Source organism: Candoia aspera, chromosome 2 (assembly GCF_035149785.1).
Source record: "Candoia aspera isolate rCanAsp1 chromosome 2, rCanAsp1.hap2, whole genome shotgun sequence".
In the NCBI taxonomy this organism is placed as follows: Eukaryota; Metazoa; Chordata; class Lepidosauria; order Squamata; family Boidae; genus Candoia; species Candoia aspera.
The window spans coordinates 237,326,920-237,342,616 of NC_086154.1; the positions used below are offsets into that span (position 1 = coordinate 237,326,920).

Genomic DNA, 15,697 nt, shown 5'->3' on the forward strand with positions numbered 1-15,697 from the left:
TTTCCAGCCTTAAATGAGTTGACTCTTTAATATGAAAGAAGAGAACATTAACTGAATGCAATTTAGCTTTAGTTTTAATTAAATGTAATCTAATTCTGTTATGTATTCACTTACTTTTTTTACTAGTGATCAAAGAATGTAGATTTAGTTTGAAAAAAGTAGCATATGAGTATGAGGTTTGCACAGTGAATAGCACAGTAATGGAAATTACTTAGCATGCCACTAGCACAAAGATGGATCTTTGTTCTATCTTTGCATCCTCTGCTGGATCTCCCTCTGGATCTTCCATCTCATGTGCATCAAACACTCCTCCGTGTAGTTTATTTTAGGACTGATACAAACTAGTGCAGACAAGCCTAATATTAAATACACCATGAACATTCGCCCCTCCCAGACTTACCCTAGAAACATTCAATGCAATGTTGAGCATTGAGCATGAATAGGAAAGAGAGATTGGGGAATAAAGAGATACTATTGACAATTAGTGTCAACTCCATAGCTTTTATTTTCAATACCTGGAACTTGAAGAACTTTCTGAAGTACATCTTTTCACCAGTCTGTGTGGTATAGCTTACTGCGCATACCAAACTGAAAGACACAAATAGTTCAATGGATTTTAACTATTTGGGGTATGGACAATAGATGCATTATACACACACACACACAGTATATATGTATGTATAAACAATAGATACATGCTAATGAATATAAGAAAGTAATAAATGTCTCACATGTGTGTCCCTATCTCCTTTACTTCATGATGGATTACATCGTCAATACAACAGTCTTGCTTGAGTTCTGCCACTGCAGCACTAGAGGCTGAAAGGTTTAAACGCTGTGAACTTGTCTGTAGGTCAGCCTTGGAATTAGGAACAAAAGCAAAAAAAAACAAACCCATAAATTTTGGAAGACACCCATAGAAATAAATAGCATTGTATCAAAGTCATAGGTTGGCTCAGAGAACAACAGAAGGCAGTACTTGAGTTTTATAAGGGAACTCTCATCTTCACATTTTACAGATGGAACAATACCTACTCAATTGCATTTGACCAAGGTCCTGAGATAAGTATGACTCACTTACATTATTAAACCTGACTTTTTCTGGCCTAATGCTTCAAAGAAGGAACTGGCATTTTTGGTGCAAGAGCTGCACTTAACCTCTGCAAATGGATGGCCTATGGCCCATCACCTGTCAGCAGGGCTGGGTTTGTGGGGTGGTTGGTGGCATTTTCTTTATATTTATTTGTGGTATGTCTATTTTAGAGCTTACACCACAGCTTTCATGCATTTCCCACTGCTTTGAAAATGGCAGGAAATTATGTTGTTGTTTTCAGCATTCAGGATTAGAGAGGATTCTGAGGGCTGCAAAAAGGAGACATGTGGGACACAGATGATCCTTGAGTTGCAGTTTGCCCACCCTGTTTTAATGGCGAAATTGACATAACATACAAAGTTCTTATTAATTCTGGCTAACACGTTTAGGTCAGCCATAGTTAAGTCCGAGCCAGTGCGATATAGGGATTAAGGTGCTGGAATGACACCAGGGAGACCAGGCTCAAGTCCACTCTCAGCCACAGAAATTCCCTAAGAGACTTAGAATCATAGAATCATAAGGTTCGAAGGGACCTTGGAAGTCTTCTAGTCCAACTCCCTGCCAAGACAGGAAGACTTTGGGCAAGTCTGTCTGTCTGCCTGTCTGTCTTTCTCAATGAAGCCTATTTCACAGGCCTACTGTTGTGGGGAAAAATGGGCAGAAGGAGTGGTGAGCATGCTGCCTTGAGCTCATGAAGGAAAGGTGGGCCATAAATCTAAATAATACATAAGTTCAAAATCCAGATATTGACTAAGTAGAAAATTCTCATTCAAAATAGAGACGAAGTCCAACAATAACTGAATTTGATGACTAAGATTACTGAACTCTTAGTATTTTACACAGCAGCCAACACATAATTAAAATCTTGGACAGAGTGTATTGGGAAGATCTGCTATAAAAGCATTATTGAGGCCAATTAGTCCCTGTCATGTTTTATTGCACAAAGGTTTGTGCACAGTAAAACTTTCAGTGGATTACACTTTTAAAAAGAAAGAAAAGTACAGACAAAGATATTTTCCAGCTTTTCCTTAAAAACAGAAGAAGCACACCTCTACAATTTCTCACATCTGTGGACTAAAATAAACTTACAAATTACAAATAAAAGAGTATTAACATTAGAGCTACTATACAGAATGAAACATACCTTTACCAAAATGTCTTTTACAACTTGGTGACTGTCATTATGAACGCTAATGTAGCTGGAAAATGTTTCTCCTAAGAATATATTTCTGTTCAAACAGAGGAAGGAGGGGAAGAAGGTAAAGTTAAAATCACTTATTTTTTTTCTCTATCTCTGATTCATCTTTATTTATTTTTATGTTATTTATCAAACTTTATCACCGCCCATCTCCCTCCCAAGGAGGGACTCTGGGCGGTTTACAATAAAAAACAAAATTAAAATCAGAAACATTTATAAATACGATAAATACAATAAAAATAAAAAATGGAATGAAATCTAGATGGCTGAGAGTTCGTTATCAGCCCGTGAGCGTAATAGGTCAATCGAGAACCACTGTAGGGTGCTAGCCATCCCCAGGTGTGGCTATTCCGCCTCCCGTTCCCAGCCTGCTGGCAAAACCAGGTCTTTAGTCTTTTTTGAAAGTCCAGGAACGAGGGGGCTTGACTCACCTCAGGGGGAAGGATGTTCCAAAGGGTGGGCGCTATCGCAGAGAAGGCACGCTTCCGAGACCCCACTATATGGAATTCTTTTACGGATGGGGTCCACAACATGCCCTCCCTGCATGACCGGGTGGGGCGGGTGGATGTAATTATGTTTACTTGGTAGATAGTCCACCCATGAAAGATTTCCAGAGTTACTGTAATACATCTCCCAGCTCAGTAACCTCCAAATATGTTGGTCTGCAATGCCACAGAATTTCCAAATAATGTGTTTGATTAGGAATTCTGAGATTTGTAGTCCAACAACCTGAAGAACAGCAAGCTGAGGAAGGCTGTGCTAATGCAGATAGTACTGATGAAACTGTCTGAAACCTGTAATGAAGTATGAACCTGTGCTCTAGGTGGCCTATATAGATTTCAGCTACAGCAACATATTGTATGACAAAACCAACTGAAGATAAATTAAGAAAAAGAGTTAATAAAAGCAGAAGTTTCGGATTTTCATGTAAAAATGTAGCAGACATGTTAAAAAAAAAAAACACATATGGAAAATAAAGCCACTAGTCATTCTCTTTCCCATGCACACCAGTTGCTAGGAAACAATGTAAGGAAAAAGCTATTTATATCATACCCATCATACCATATGATATAAATAGTCTTTGAACTTCCAAGCTGCATCTGGTTGACCACGGTGGGAAACAGGATGCAGGGTCTTTTGGTCTGATCCAAGAGCAGGCTTCATTTGACTAATGCTTCCAAATGTACAATGATGGAATACTGTATCTCAGGAGTCTCACTGCACTACTAAAAATGAATATAAAGGTTCTATTTTTTCTAGATATATTTTTTCTTCACTAGTTTAATTTAATGAGAATATTAAAAATCTTTCTGGTTTGATTCTATAACTGTTTATCCAAAGAATTAACAGCTTCTTCTTCAAGCACAACAGATTCCAGATGGAAACTCAAAATGAATGACTTAACTGTAATCTTTACTACTACAACATATTACGGTGAGGTAGCCAATTACTGTATTCTTTTGCAGCAACTGTAACAAAGAAAAAGTGGAACCTTAAAAGCCTAACAATGTATTATTGCAGAAGAGGATCATATTCCACCTTATCAGATACACAGAATATTGTACGTACACACAGCTGTGTTGTTGGGATTGAAGGAGAAGGAACTTACTGAACGAATGGTACTTAACAACAGGTTCTCGTAATTCCGGCCATCACAGCAAGCTGTGGTCACATGATCATGATTTCCGATGTTTCCTGCTGGCTTTCCACAAACAAGTTAATGGTGAAACCAGCATGAAGTTGGAAGTCGCAGTCACATGAGGTCCTTGCTTAACAGCCCTCACAGTCCACGCTTAACGACAGCAACCGGGACTGCTGGAATTGCTGTCACTAAGTGATGCAGTCACATGACGTCACACTTTACATTGCTTAGCAATAGAAATTCCAGTCTCAATTGCGGTCATAACCTGAGGACTACTTTATGAAGAGAATTAGATGATTCTCAGTCGTTTTCTTCTTTTCTCTTCCTGTTTCTTGTTATTGTTGTTGCTTCTCACTGAGTATATTTATTTTGGATAAAGATAATACACTCAAGAAAAGAGAAAGAGATCAGGAGGGAGGGGAAGGGGAGTGGAATGGAAACAGAATAATTTTTTATATTAACCAGAAATAAAGCAGACATTCTTGCATTGAATAGCCAGTAACACATATAGTCTTTGTATAGTCTGGGAGAAGAAGTGTTTGAATTAGTTTTTGTTATTCCGCCTCTCAAAAATGTGGTCAGACACCATAAAATAATTAACTCAATAAATCTAAATATCCGTACAAATTCTTACCCAAAATTCTGAGGCAATGTCAACATTTCTCCAAGCATTAATGTTTCTGCTCCTTTTACAGTAGAAGGATCATCTTTCATTAACTGATTAAATAGATCTCCTGAAGAATACAGAATTTTATGTCAGGTCAGCTATATTTAGAATGCAAATTAAAGATTTTTTATATATATGTATATCAATAGAAGAGAATATCTGTAGCTCAGGGTTGAACTGTGGAGTGCTTGGTGCTCTCTGAGCCTTGTTTGCTTGCAGGCATCTCATCACCCAACTAGATAACATCATCATTTATGTGTTGAAGCTATGAAACACACAAGCAATGAAAAGAATAACACTACCATACACCAAAAACATCTCAGAAACAACCAACAGACTGTTACAACCACAGGGCATCACCGTAGCGCACAACCCAACTAAAGCCCTCCAAAACATCTTAAGTAATCCAAAAGATGCAGTAGCCCAAGAAGGAAAAAACAGGAGTCATCTACAACATACAGTGTAAGGACTGTAACAGCCACTATTTATTTATTAATCAAATTTATCACCGTCCATCTCCCAAAAGGGACTCTGGGAGGTTTACAATAAAAGATAGATAAAAATATAGAACTATAAAACCCTATAATACAGATACAATAAATATAATAAAAACCTCAATGGTTAAAAGTTCTTTATGATTTGCAGGCAGAACTGGGTCCTTCTAAGAAACTAACCATCCCCAGAAATGGCTACTCTCCCTCCCGTCCCAGGCTTAATTACAGAACCAGGTCTTTAGCTGTTTCCTAAAGTCCAGGAGGGAGGGAGCTAATCTCACTTCCGGGGGAAGGATATTCCAAAGGGCCGGTGCTATTGCAGAGAAGGCCCACCTCCTGGACCCCACCAGATGGAATTCTCTTGCAGACGGGGTCCAGGAGGCGGGCCAGATGGAATTCTCTTGCCCTCTCTACACGACCGGGTGGGACGGGCTGATGTGATGGGGAGGAGACAGTCCCTTAGGTAACCTGGACCCATGCCATACAGCACATATTCCAGCAAAACCTGAGAAAGCCAAGATCCTATCTCAGAAGCCTAATAACTTCTGATTGCCTTACAACCATTCCTGGTGGGCCTATTAATATCTCATTAAAAATTATTGCCTGAGTCGTCTTATTACACATTTTACCCCTCCATTGTTTTCTTTCCCTTTCTTTCTTTTTCCATTGTGTTATATCTTTTTAGACAATAAGCCAAACAGGGTGTCTGAAAAATGGGGCATAAGCGTTTTAAATAAATATATGATCTAGACAGAACGGGAATCAGCAATTTTTTCTTGCTTTAGCATCTTCATGCATTCTCACACAAGGACCAAACAATGATTCTACATGCAATTGTCAAAATCTAATGAAATCTTGAACATCACAGACAATATTCAAATGGGATTCTATAAAGTGTCAGCATTCACAAGCAAGTATCCTAGAACCTATCAATGCTGAGTTGCCAGCCATTGAGAGAGAACATGGCTCATATAACCGAATTACTAGTTACAGTCTCTAAGCTTTAAATTAAATATATTATTTGTAATTGATTTTTTCAACATTTCATATATCCTCCTTTCAATTAAAATTTGAATACTTCAGACACTTACTGGTTTAAAAAAAACCAAACCACTTTTTCAGAATTTAAGGTAGCATAAAAATCAAAATAATTAATCAATTAATACTAACAGTTTTTAACTATTTTTAAAGATAACTTTACCTGGCAAATCTCTTTCTTCACAAGTCACTGGAATATTGGTGAATAATGTAGGCTTGGTCAATCTCATTACTGTGAATTTAGAAAGCAAATTCAATTTAATATAGTATATAAGTATTATAAGAATCTTAACTCTTAATTTAAATATAAGACTGATCAGTTATTATCTATTTTGGCATTTTATAGAGTATGGCTAGGGTTAGATAAGTATGTGTACTATCTTCTGAAAATTGAAGAGAAGTGGATACTGTGTTTATCTAACATCGGCCATTTCTCACCCTTCAAAATAATTTCTAAAACCAACTAAATAGAAGAATTATAAACAAGATCCAAGAATAAGCATGGAAAACACACACACACACACACAGTATGTGACTATAGAAAATATGTTGCCCATTTTTTTATATAAAAATCTATTTGAAAAAACTCCATCTTTCAGAATAGTATTCAAGGCCAGTCAATAATGAATGATGAAAATATTAACATAAATATAAAACGCAGCATAATTACTTAAAAATTGAGAGAACAAAATTGTCTTCACTGTTAATACCATTCTATCAATTAGGGCACCAGGGTTCCATTTCCCAATTACCAGAGTAGGCAAAAATAAGCATAGCAAGATCTCTGTCCAAGACCTTAAATTTCATATAAGTTAATATAGGAGCAGCCACCCTTCAGATACCACAGTTCAGGGCATGTGCTCTGTGATAATTCACATACTTCTGTGTTTCCAGATTACAATCATGTAAATAGGGAAAATGGGGTATAATTGAAGCCCTAAGAAAGCCTAATATTTCTCAGCTTTCTTTGCTGAAGTTGATGATGAGAAACACCCAGAGTCATCATGAGTTAGTTGTGATTCATGGTTGTATTAATATATGCATCTGATTAAGTCATCTTTCAATGCCTGTCATCACAATGAGACTTGGGAAATTTTATTTTTATGTAAATCCTATCCCTTGGAAATTAGAATGCCTTAAAACATCAATATATTTTTTTAACAGAGATAATCAAAGGAACAGCAATAAACATTTCTATAATCAAATGTTAGATCAAAATACAGAACGTATAATATTTTAACAAGTTTTCAGTTTCTACTTAATATTGGTATCAAGTTCAAGAAGAAGGAAGAAAATTGAATATGGTACAAGCATCTAGAAATGCAGCAGCTATTCATTCATGTAACTGACTAGGAAAACATAAGACAAATCATGCATATGCCAAGTTTTTTTTTTAATCCAATAATGCTAAATCAGTGCTCTAAATTAATGCTACAGAAGTTCTCACTATGTAGTTTAAATTGGGGTGAACATTTCTAGCAGCTCCTGGCATTTTTGTTAATGGCTCTAAACTGTGAAGAAGATAATTGAGTCTTGTTCTTAATTGTAGGGATGGATAATATAACAATTATATTCATAATCCAGTCCAGCCACTTGTTTAGAATATCTTTGGCAGAGGCACTTCGCTCAAAGAAATGCTAATCCCATGGAAATTGCTTTTCTTGTTCAGGGCAGATACTGGAGCACTGTCAATAATTCATTCACTCAAATGTACATACATAGAGCAAAATCTGACCAGTTGTAGAAAAATCTACAAATATTTTTATTCACAAATCACTATTATTTCAGCTGATAGCATTTTCTGCCAAAACAGAATGTAACACATTGAATGGCCAAGGAGGAAGAACTCATTATAAATGATGAAGTAATTATGCTAGGCAGATGAACTTATATCCAATGGTTCAACTGCTGTTTACATGAGTTTTCATTTCAAATACTCTTTATATTTGCTTTTATAAAGTCAATTTAGTCTCACTGAACAAGACTTACTTATTTTACAACTGTTAAAGGTACGAACTGCAGTCTTACTAAAAATATTTGTTTCTACTGAGTTTTGTAGCAGAAGTCCCAACAAATAATGATCTCAATCACATACTTACATGAACATTTCCAAGTTCTCCAAAACGGTTTTGGGTCTGAATATGTAAATATATATTCCGATGGCTACATATTCCATAGATTAGAAAAGCAGGTTCCCTTCAAACCACTCCAGTTTCATTCCAACAAAACAAAACCATCTTCTTGGCTATGCTCCAAGCTCAGTAAATACCAATAAATACCATGTTCAGGGTAGGTGGTTCAATATCACATTAACATCTTTAAGCCTTTTTTTTTTTTTACAAAATCGTATTAATGATAGTTGGGATATCTGAGCTACTGTAACACAAGCCCAAATAATAGGTGACAAAGTCTCCTCAAATACATCTCTAGTATAAAAAAAGTAGATGCCCAACCCTTCTTAAACATCACCTAAGGTGTCTAATAAACATGAAAAAGAATATTTTGTTGAATTAGTCTCATCTGACATTCTTTAAGACATAGGACAATTACTTTTAAAAAGGCTATTCCCACTTTATTCTAAAACTCTTGCAAATTACCATTACCCAGCTTATAGTGTCTTACTTTTCAGCCATCAATAAAAATAAGCTGTAGATTTTGAATTTTCTAAAAAACTTTCCAATAAAACTATTAATCTGAGAGTTACAGTGGATGCTAGTGCATCCAGTGCAAATTGAGCAGTCAAAAGACATGTTAATTTAATAAACTTCCATTCAGCAGATATAAGCAGCCCAAATTCTTCTTGCTGTGTATTAAATGTCTTGAAATAATTATGCTACAGTAGTTTAAGGTACCCTGCATAAATAACCATGGCACAGAGCAGTTAAAATGTTTCAAATACTTAGGAGTTGTACAGTATTTCAAGCCTCTAATAGGAAAGCTGCACGTGTCAATCATGCCTGTTCTGTGACCTAAAAAATGTCTCAGCAAATTGAAGATTTCTCTGGATACAGGGGGGAAATTATATTCCAGCTGCCATCATATTATTTGTAGCAAAAACCATCACAACCTATATAGTGCGCAACTAGGGCTTTTATTCTAACCGTGGATCCCTTGTAACAGTACTATCAGTCTTTTTAAGGTTTTTTTTTTTTTTTGACCACTATATATGTCCGTAATGTGAGTCTGAGATTAGAAGTTCAAGTGAATCAAATCCAGATTGGCTAGTTATTTTATTTGCTCGTATAAGGCTTAACGGGCTGTCCTCATTAATATCACCAGACAACTATAAGTCAAAATAGTAAAAGCACTGCAAGTGAACATCTCTCCTACAGACTCTCACCTATTATCATTTCCCAGTGATAGTAAAAGCAAAATGTAATCTGACAGTGGATTTGGAATACAGAGTCGCAGAATGACCTAAGCCAAATTTCTAACATCTATTGACCTATCAAAGAAACCCAGGTACGCTTTCATGCAGCCTATTACATTCTCACTTATCCCGAGTATTGATGGGCATTTTCTTGAGCTCATCTGAATGCTCTACTCTCAGCACTTTTAGAGGGTAGATGCCGTAACATCCCAGCTCCCTAGAGGCTCCACCCCTGCAACTCAGGTAAGACTGAGGCAGCTGTCCATGTTTTATGTTGAGACTTTTTTATTCTGACTCTTGGCAAAGGCCTTTATTAAAGTTACCCAGACTACCCAAAGGAATTTTACATTCAGTACCTATTAGCATGCAGAAACTGCAAAAGTATATATTAGGTTGCAAAATGTTGTTTTACAGCTACAGAGACTCATTGCACTCTTATAACCTCTGCAGGATTTATGTGAATTAGTCATGTGAATTTTGACTTAAGTTTTTAAAGCCTAAGTACTAAGTTCTTATTATTCTATTACAATCCTTTTATTTATTAATATGTGTTATATATTGTGCTTTAGCTTGTAGCCTAATTGCAATAAAGTATTCATTTAGACATAAACACTGTATATTTTATAAACAAAGATCAACACATGCTTGGCCCAAGGAAAAAGAAAAAATAACAACATGCAATAAATTGAGGCGCACTTCTTTCTAAAACTTAAAACATAAATAAAAATGAAGTCAAAACTCTCCAACAATAATTAGGACAAAAAAAGGAACATTCAAGGAAGCTCAAAGCACAGCTCACAACATACATCTCTGTCCTCTGTCACTTTACTGCCACCTCCCATTGCCTAAGGCAACTGTCTCACCCACCCTAACAGTAATAATAATCCAATCCTAGAATCAAATGTATTCCAAACAGAAATGTTTAAAAAATCAGAAATATTGGTACAAATATCCTTTGTATTTATTATTTAATACTTATACACAAATAATTTAATGATGTAATGACAAAGATAAACATTTACATGCAGAATAATTCTTCCAAATGTCACCTTCTGAAATAATTGTACATCTCTGGAAAACTTATAGTGCAATCTATCTTGTAGAAATTAATTCATTTGCAAATAAGTTTCACCTCCACTTGACCATATAGACTGAATCCATATATATAAAAAAAAATCTTCAATCAAAGATTAAATCCAGAGGTGATGTGAGGAAATACTCTAAGAAGGATTTCTAGCACTCAAACAAAACATTGGCAATTTTAGTCCTACAGAATTAATTAGAAACATTTAGCACAGATAGTCTGGTATATTATAAGAAAGTATGGTTCACCAAATGTAGTATTAAACTGGTTCATACCAGCATATGCTTCATGATTACTTCTGCTTGACTCTTTCTGCCAGCAGGCACAGCTAATAAATTCACAAACTCCATCTGTAGTTTATTTAGCACTATATTTAAACAAAGATCCCTTGCCTGTTGCTTGCACAAAAATTCAGGATTTAGATTTTAGCTTCATAGGAGAATAGGATAAAGAGATCCCTTTGGGCCTAATATTCTACTAACCATGCACAAAGGCTATTGGTAGATAGCCTTTGTGCATAGTTAGTTGAATATTATTCATGGTTATTTATTCGTTCATTCATTCTTCAAATTTCTATCACCGCCCATCTCTCCCAAAAGGGGACTCAGTTAGTTACTATATTATTATTATTCATGGTTAGTTGAATATTATATGCTCATTCTGGTTTATTTATTCAATAAACCAAAATGAGCATATGTGCTGGTGTATATTTTTCAGTCACACTAAACCACTCTTCCCAACAAGCAGGTGGTTTAGTGTGACTGGAAAATATACACCAGCACTTATGCTCATTCTGGGTTATTGAATCCCAAGTGGGCTACTGCTTGCTTTAGCTAAAAATTATAAACTATGTATAATCCCATATTTGTGCACAAGTAGATTCATCTTTCCCTTAATATTTAACTTTTTTCGAAGGTTGTTTGCAACATATTCACAGTATAATATATCACAAAAAATCAAAATCTGGCCTTCACATCTCTGGATTGTAGCATTACAAGATGGCAGTTCATTGTGTTTGATCATGCCACTGAGGTTTATCCAAATATCTTCCAAAACTTGATTATTACAAATGGATGGTTCTATTATCCACCATGCTCTATAGAATGCATGCAGCTTTAATTTTTTTAAAGTGCTCTCCAATTCTAGGGATAAAGGAAGAATGCTGTCTTTAAGTTTAGAGTTGGGTAGAGAAACACTCCAAGTTCTCCTCAGCTTGTACCTGCCATCTGCTGATTGTTTTTCCAAATTACCCAAATCAGTTTCTCCATGCTCAATTTGTAAAGTCTGTCCAGCTTTTGTATTAGGTTGAAATTCCTTAAGCCCTTCTGTACAGTCATAACGTAAGGAGTAGCTGCAAATAGTTTCTGAAGCAGCAATATATTGTTTCACTTGTTCTACTTCTCTAACAGAAATAACTGGAGGGGCTTTTCTAGGTTTAACAGGCAGTTTACATAAATTTTTTGGAAACCAGGGTATGAAGACTGGCAGCTGCCGCCTAGGAAATTTCTTCAGGGCTTCTTCTGCAAGTTTTTGCAATGCTGCAGGGTCCTTTTCCCATGCTCGATAGTGCAGAACCATTTCCATCCTTGTACAATAGGAATCCATGTCTTATTTTAAAAGTTTTCTGGACAGGAGCTTCTCAACAAACAAGATGTTATTGCTTAAAAGAATCTTATCCCATGTGCTGTGCAGCTCAGAACAGGACCTAGAGCAGAAGTAATAAGACATTCTAGCAGCTTTACCATCAAATTCACTGAGATTTTGTTAGAAAATGTTGTACTAATTTAATTTACAGTAAGTATATACCATTGGAAAAAATACCTGTTTTATTTATTTATTTATATTTCAAATTTCATTATTAACAGTTTCTTCCCAGTTCTGTTATTTGTCATTCAAACCACAGTACAAGAGTTTCTATGATACAGATATTAAACAAGTGAGATGGAACTATAGCATCAGATTTTGTTTTTAATGTTCAGATATTTCCTAGATGACCAAAGCAATACAGTAGCTGGGTTTATATATCATGCTAATCCGGACTGAACTTTAGCTTCATATGTTGTGTGAAACTAAACTTCATGTCTTATATTTTCCCCATACATGTCCTCTCCATGCCACCTTTCTCCCAGCCTGGGAGAATTCCCAGATTTTCTATTTATGCTGGCTTTGAATTCTGGGAGTTGTAGTTCCAGTCCATCTGAAAAACATCAGACTAAGGAAGACTGCTTTAATCTATTAGTAGAGTCACATTAAAAAAATACAATCTGTTTGCACCATGTTTCAAATGATTCAGTACCAAATATCTCAGCTTTTGAGCAGAAGGGTTTTGGAGGCAACAACCCTGAAAAAGTGATTCTGGCCTTAAATACAATGTCACAAAAGCTGATGGCTTCACATAAAAATTAATTTGAAAATAGGCATTTAGAATGGACATTTAAAGAAATTTGTTTTTCCATAAATTCTCTCCACAAACTTATTAGCTCACAAAAATGATTACTGTTGCATCAGATAGGGTAGTCATCAAAATAGCAGCAGCAACATTTTTCAAAAGCTTCTTTTGCGTTATTTACTTCCACGCATATAAAATATGCATGAAAAGAATACACCTAGAACTTTCTACCCTCTAATATTTGGCAATTGTCTTTTTTTTTTTTAATCGTATGGCATAGCAGTTAGATGTTCATGCTGCTTTTTCTTGCTGGGAAATTCTTGTGAGGTCCAGCAGCCAGATGTGTAGACTATTTAGCCGTGACAAATCATGTTCCCCGTGGTGCACCACAAGGAGGCTAGTCTACATTGCACCAAGCTGGGCTGAGAGACAGTGACTGGCCCAAGGTCACCCAGCTGGCTTTTATGCCTAAGGCAGGACTAGAACTCACAGACTCCTGGTTTTTAGCCCAGAACCTTAACCACTGGACCAAACTGGCTCTCAGCAATTGTCTATAATACTATAGTATTCCTTCAGGCACTGATAAACAGCACTCTGGTCTATCATATAGGATTATTTGTTGATTTTGAATAAACCATTTATGTTTTATAAAGGCAAAACTATTATGTGCACTCGGTGCCTAATGGCTTCATGGACACATGGCCTTTTTCCAAGATGTTTTTTCAATATCTCAATCTAATCTATAGATTTGGGATTTCCTGGTGATCCCTAACTAAAAAACTAATCAGGTCTGACCCTGCTTATCTTTTTAGATCTCCCTAAGTCAGCTAACATTTAGCTGGGTTTTAAATAAACCAATAAATAACTGATTTTTGCAATATAGTAGATACAATCTTCTTAAAATTATGAGTTATATAAAACTGAACAAATTTGAATTTTATATAATTAAAACACACACAAACACACACACACACACACATTCTTTCACATATATATTCATTCAATTTTTATTTACAGCTCTTGCGTACAGTATTGCTTTTCCTTTGATTCAGTCCTCCAACTGAAATTTAATCAGTTACATATCACTTTCTCCTCCTTAGCTCCTTCCTCTAATTTGCAATTTTCCAGTTCTCCATTTGACACAGAAGTACCTGCACAGCTCAAATAAAGAACTAATTTTTCCATACTTGTGCTCTACAAAATAAGCTTTTTGTCATCACAAATTATATTGTTCTCCCATCAGGAAACTACCTTCTGGATAGGACACTCTGCAGGATGTAAACACTTTAAAGAAAAAAGTATTTGCCTAATTATTAACACTGTTTTTTGCATTATACAGCTTAGTTATATTACTGTAGTAATAGTATTAATATTATCACATAATATGTATTATTGTAATGCTAACATAAATAAATAATTATGCATTTCAAAACCATGAAAGCAATTTATTTTATTCGAGAGTAGTAACCTGGGAAATATCTGTAAGTTAACATGTATTATTCTAGCCCGGTACAAAGCTTTGGTCAGAGAATAAAGTCCTTCCGTGGAAGGCATGTGTTTGATTCTTGCTTGACAGAACAGAGTTATCAAGTTCCTTACTCAGGGTTGCTTATCCAAAGTCCCTAATTAGATAATTTCTTTATTAGAAGAACCAACCAAGATGATACAAAATACCTGGCTTTTTTTTCATAAACTAGCTGTACTATAACTGCTTTTTATAAGATTTGTTCCTGTATGACTAAGTGAAAATAAGGGCCAAGAACCAATTTCTGCCTCATCTGCAGAATATGCACAGCCACATAGGAGGCATGATTCTTCCCACTGATCAAATTGGAGGGAGGGGATGAAACAGGCTTAATGAACTGCAGCCCCACATGCTTCCCAATCAATAATATTTATTTGGTCAATTACCAGCAAAATTTAAAAGGAGAAAAACAAAGTAAAACAAAGAAATACAATAATAAACAACCAACTAATAAAATATATCACATTAGCCGTGATATATTAATATAGCACATTAATATAGCATTCACTCCACTATTACTATATTAATACATTTGTTACCTAGGTAGTGTGAGCCCAAAACGTTAGTAAGTATAAATTAAATATATATATACCCCCTAACAATTTATTAATTAAGATATTTCAATTTAAAAGTAATTTTTAAAACAAGGGAATTACTTTGTTATCTGGTTTTGTCTTATTTTCATTGCTGCCTCCCAATTTTTACCAAATCATCCCTCCCACCACCACCACCTGCCCCAAATAAGAGATTGTAAAAAGTGCGAAGAAGCACATCACTTCTGTCCCTGCCCCAGAAGAGGAAAACTGATCCCGCATTTGTAGGATAACATTTTTCTACTAAGCGTAGGCCTTTCTCTCTAACTAGATGAAAACCAGAGAACAAGAAGCACCAGGCGAGGCAAGAAGCTTAATGGTAGTAAGGAGGCGAAGGCTTAGTACCTTTCAAGGCCAAGAGATGCTCCTGCTTGGTCTGGTTCACATCCATTGCCTCAGCCCCGCCACCCTGGGTCTTCCCTTTCTTCAGTCAAGATTAGAAGTAGGCTCCCGCCGCATCACCCACTCTAAAAAAAACGAAAAATTGCGCCTGCTTCTGCCTGTCAGCAGCGTTTCCCGGAAGACATTGCCGTAGTTTCTTCCGAAACTACAATTCCCGACATGTCTTGCGATATGCTGTGCGATTCGTTTCCGTAAGCCCAAG

The 15,697-nt window shown here is 35.9% G+C and overlaps 2 protein-coding genes across 5 annotated transcripts in view; both read right to left on the reverse strand.

Annotated features, from left to right (window-relative positions):
- TRAPPC13 (trafficking protein particle complex subunit 13) overlaps positions 1-15,560 on the reverse strand; it is a 29,978-nt gene extending 14,418 nt beyond the window's left edge. For all 4 annotated transcript variants that reach the window (XM_063295597.1, XM_063295596.1, XM_063295595.1 and 1 more), the window contains exons 1-6: positions 15,439-15,560; positions 6,296-6,364; positions 4,568-4,667; positions 2,238-2,322; positions 732-859; positions 516-588 (exon numbers count right to left, since the gene is read on the reverse strand). In XM_063295597.1, coding sequence (XP_063151667.1) covers positions 516-588; positions 732-859; positions 2,238-2,322; positions 4,568-4,667; positions 6,296-6,364; positions 15,439-15,484 — 501 coding nt within the window. In that variant the 5' untranslated portion in view covers positions 15,485-15,560. The remainder of the gene's footprint in view (positions 1-515; positions 589-731; positions 860-2,237; positions 2,323-4,567; positions 4,668-6,295; positions 6,365-15,438) is intronic.
- SHLD3 (shieldin complex subunit 3) lies at positions 11,340-15,521 on the reverse strand. The gene is made up of 2 exons (XM_063295601.1): positions 15,439-15,521; positions 11,340-12,291 (listed from the first exon to the last, which is right to left on the reverse strand). The coding sequence occupies exon 2, from the start codon at positions 12,189-12,191 to the stop codon at positions 11,427-11,429; it is 765 nt and encodes a 254-aa protein (XP_063151671.1). The 5' UTR covers positions 12,192-12,291; positions 15,439-15,521; the 3' UTR covers positions 11,340-11,426.
- Positions 15,561-15,697: the final 137 nt, after the last annotated feature.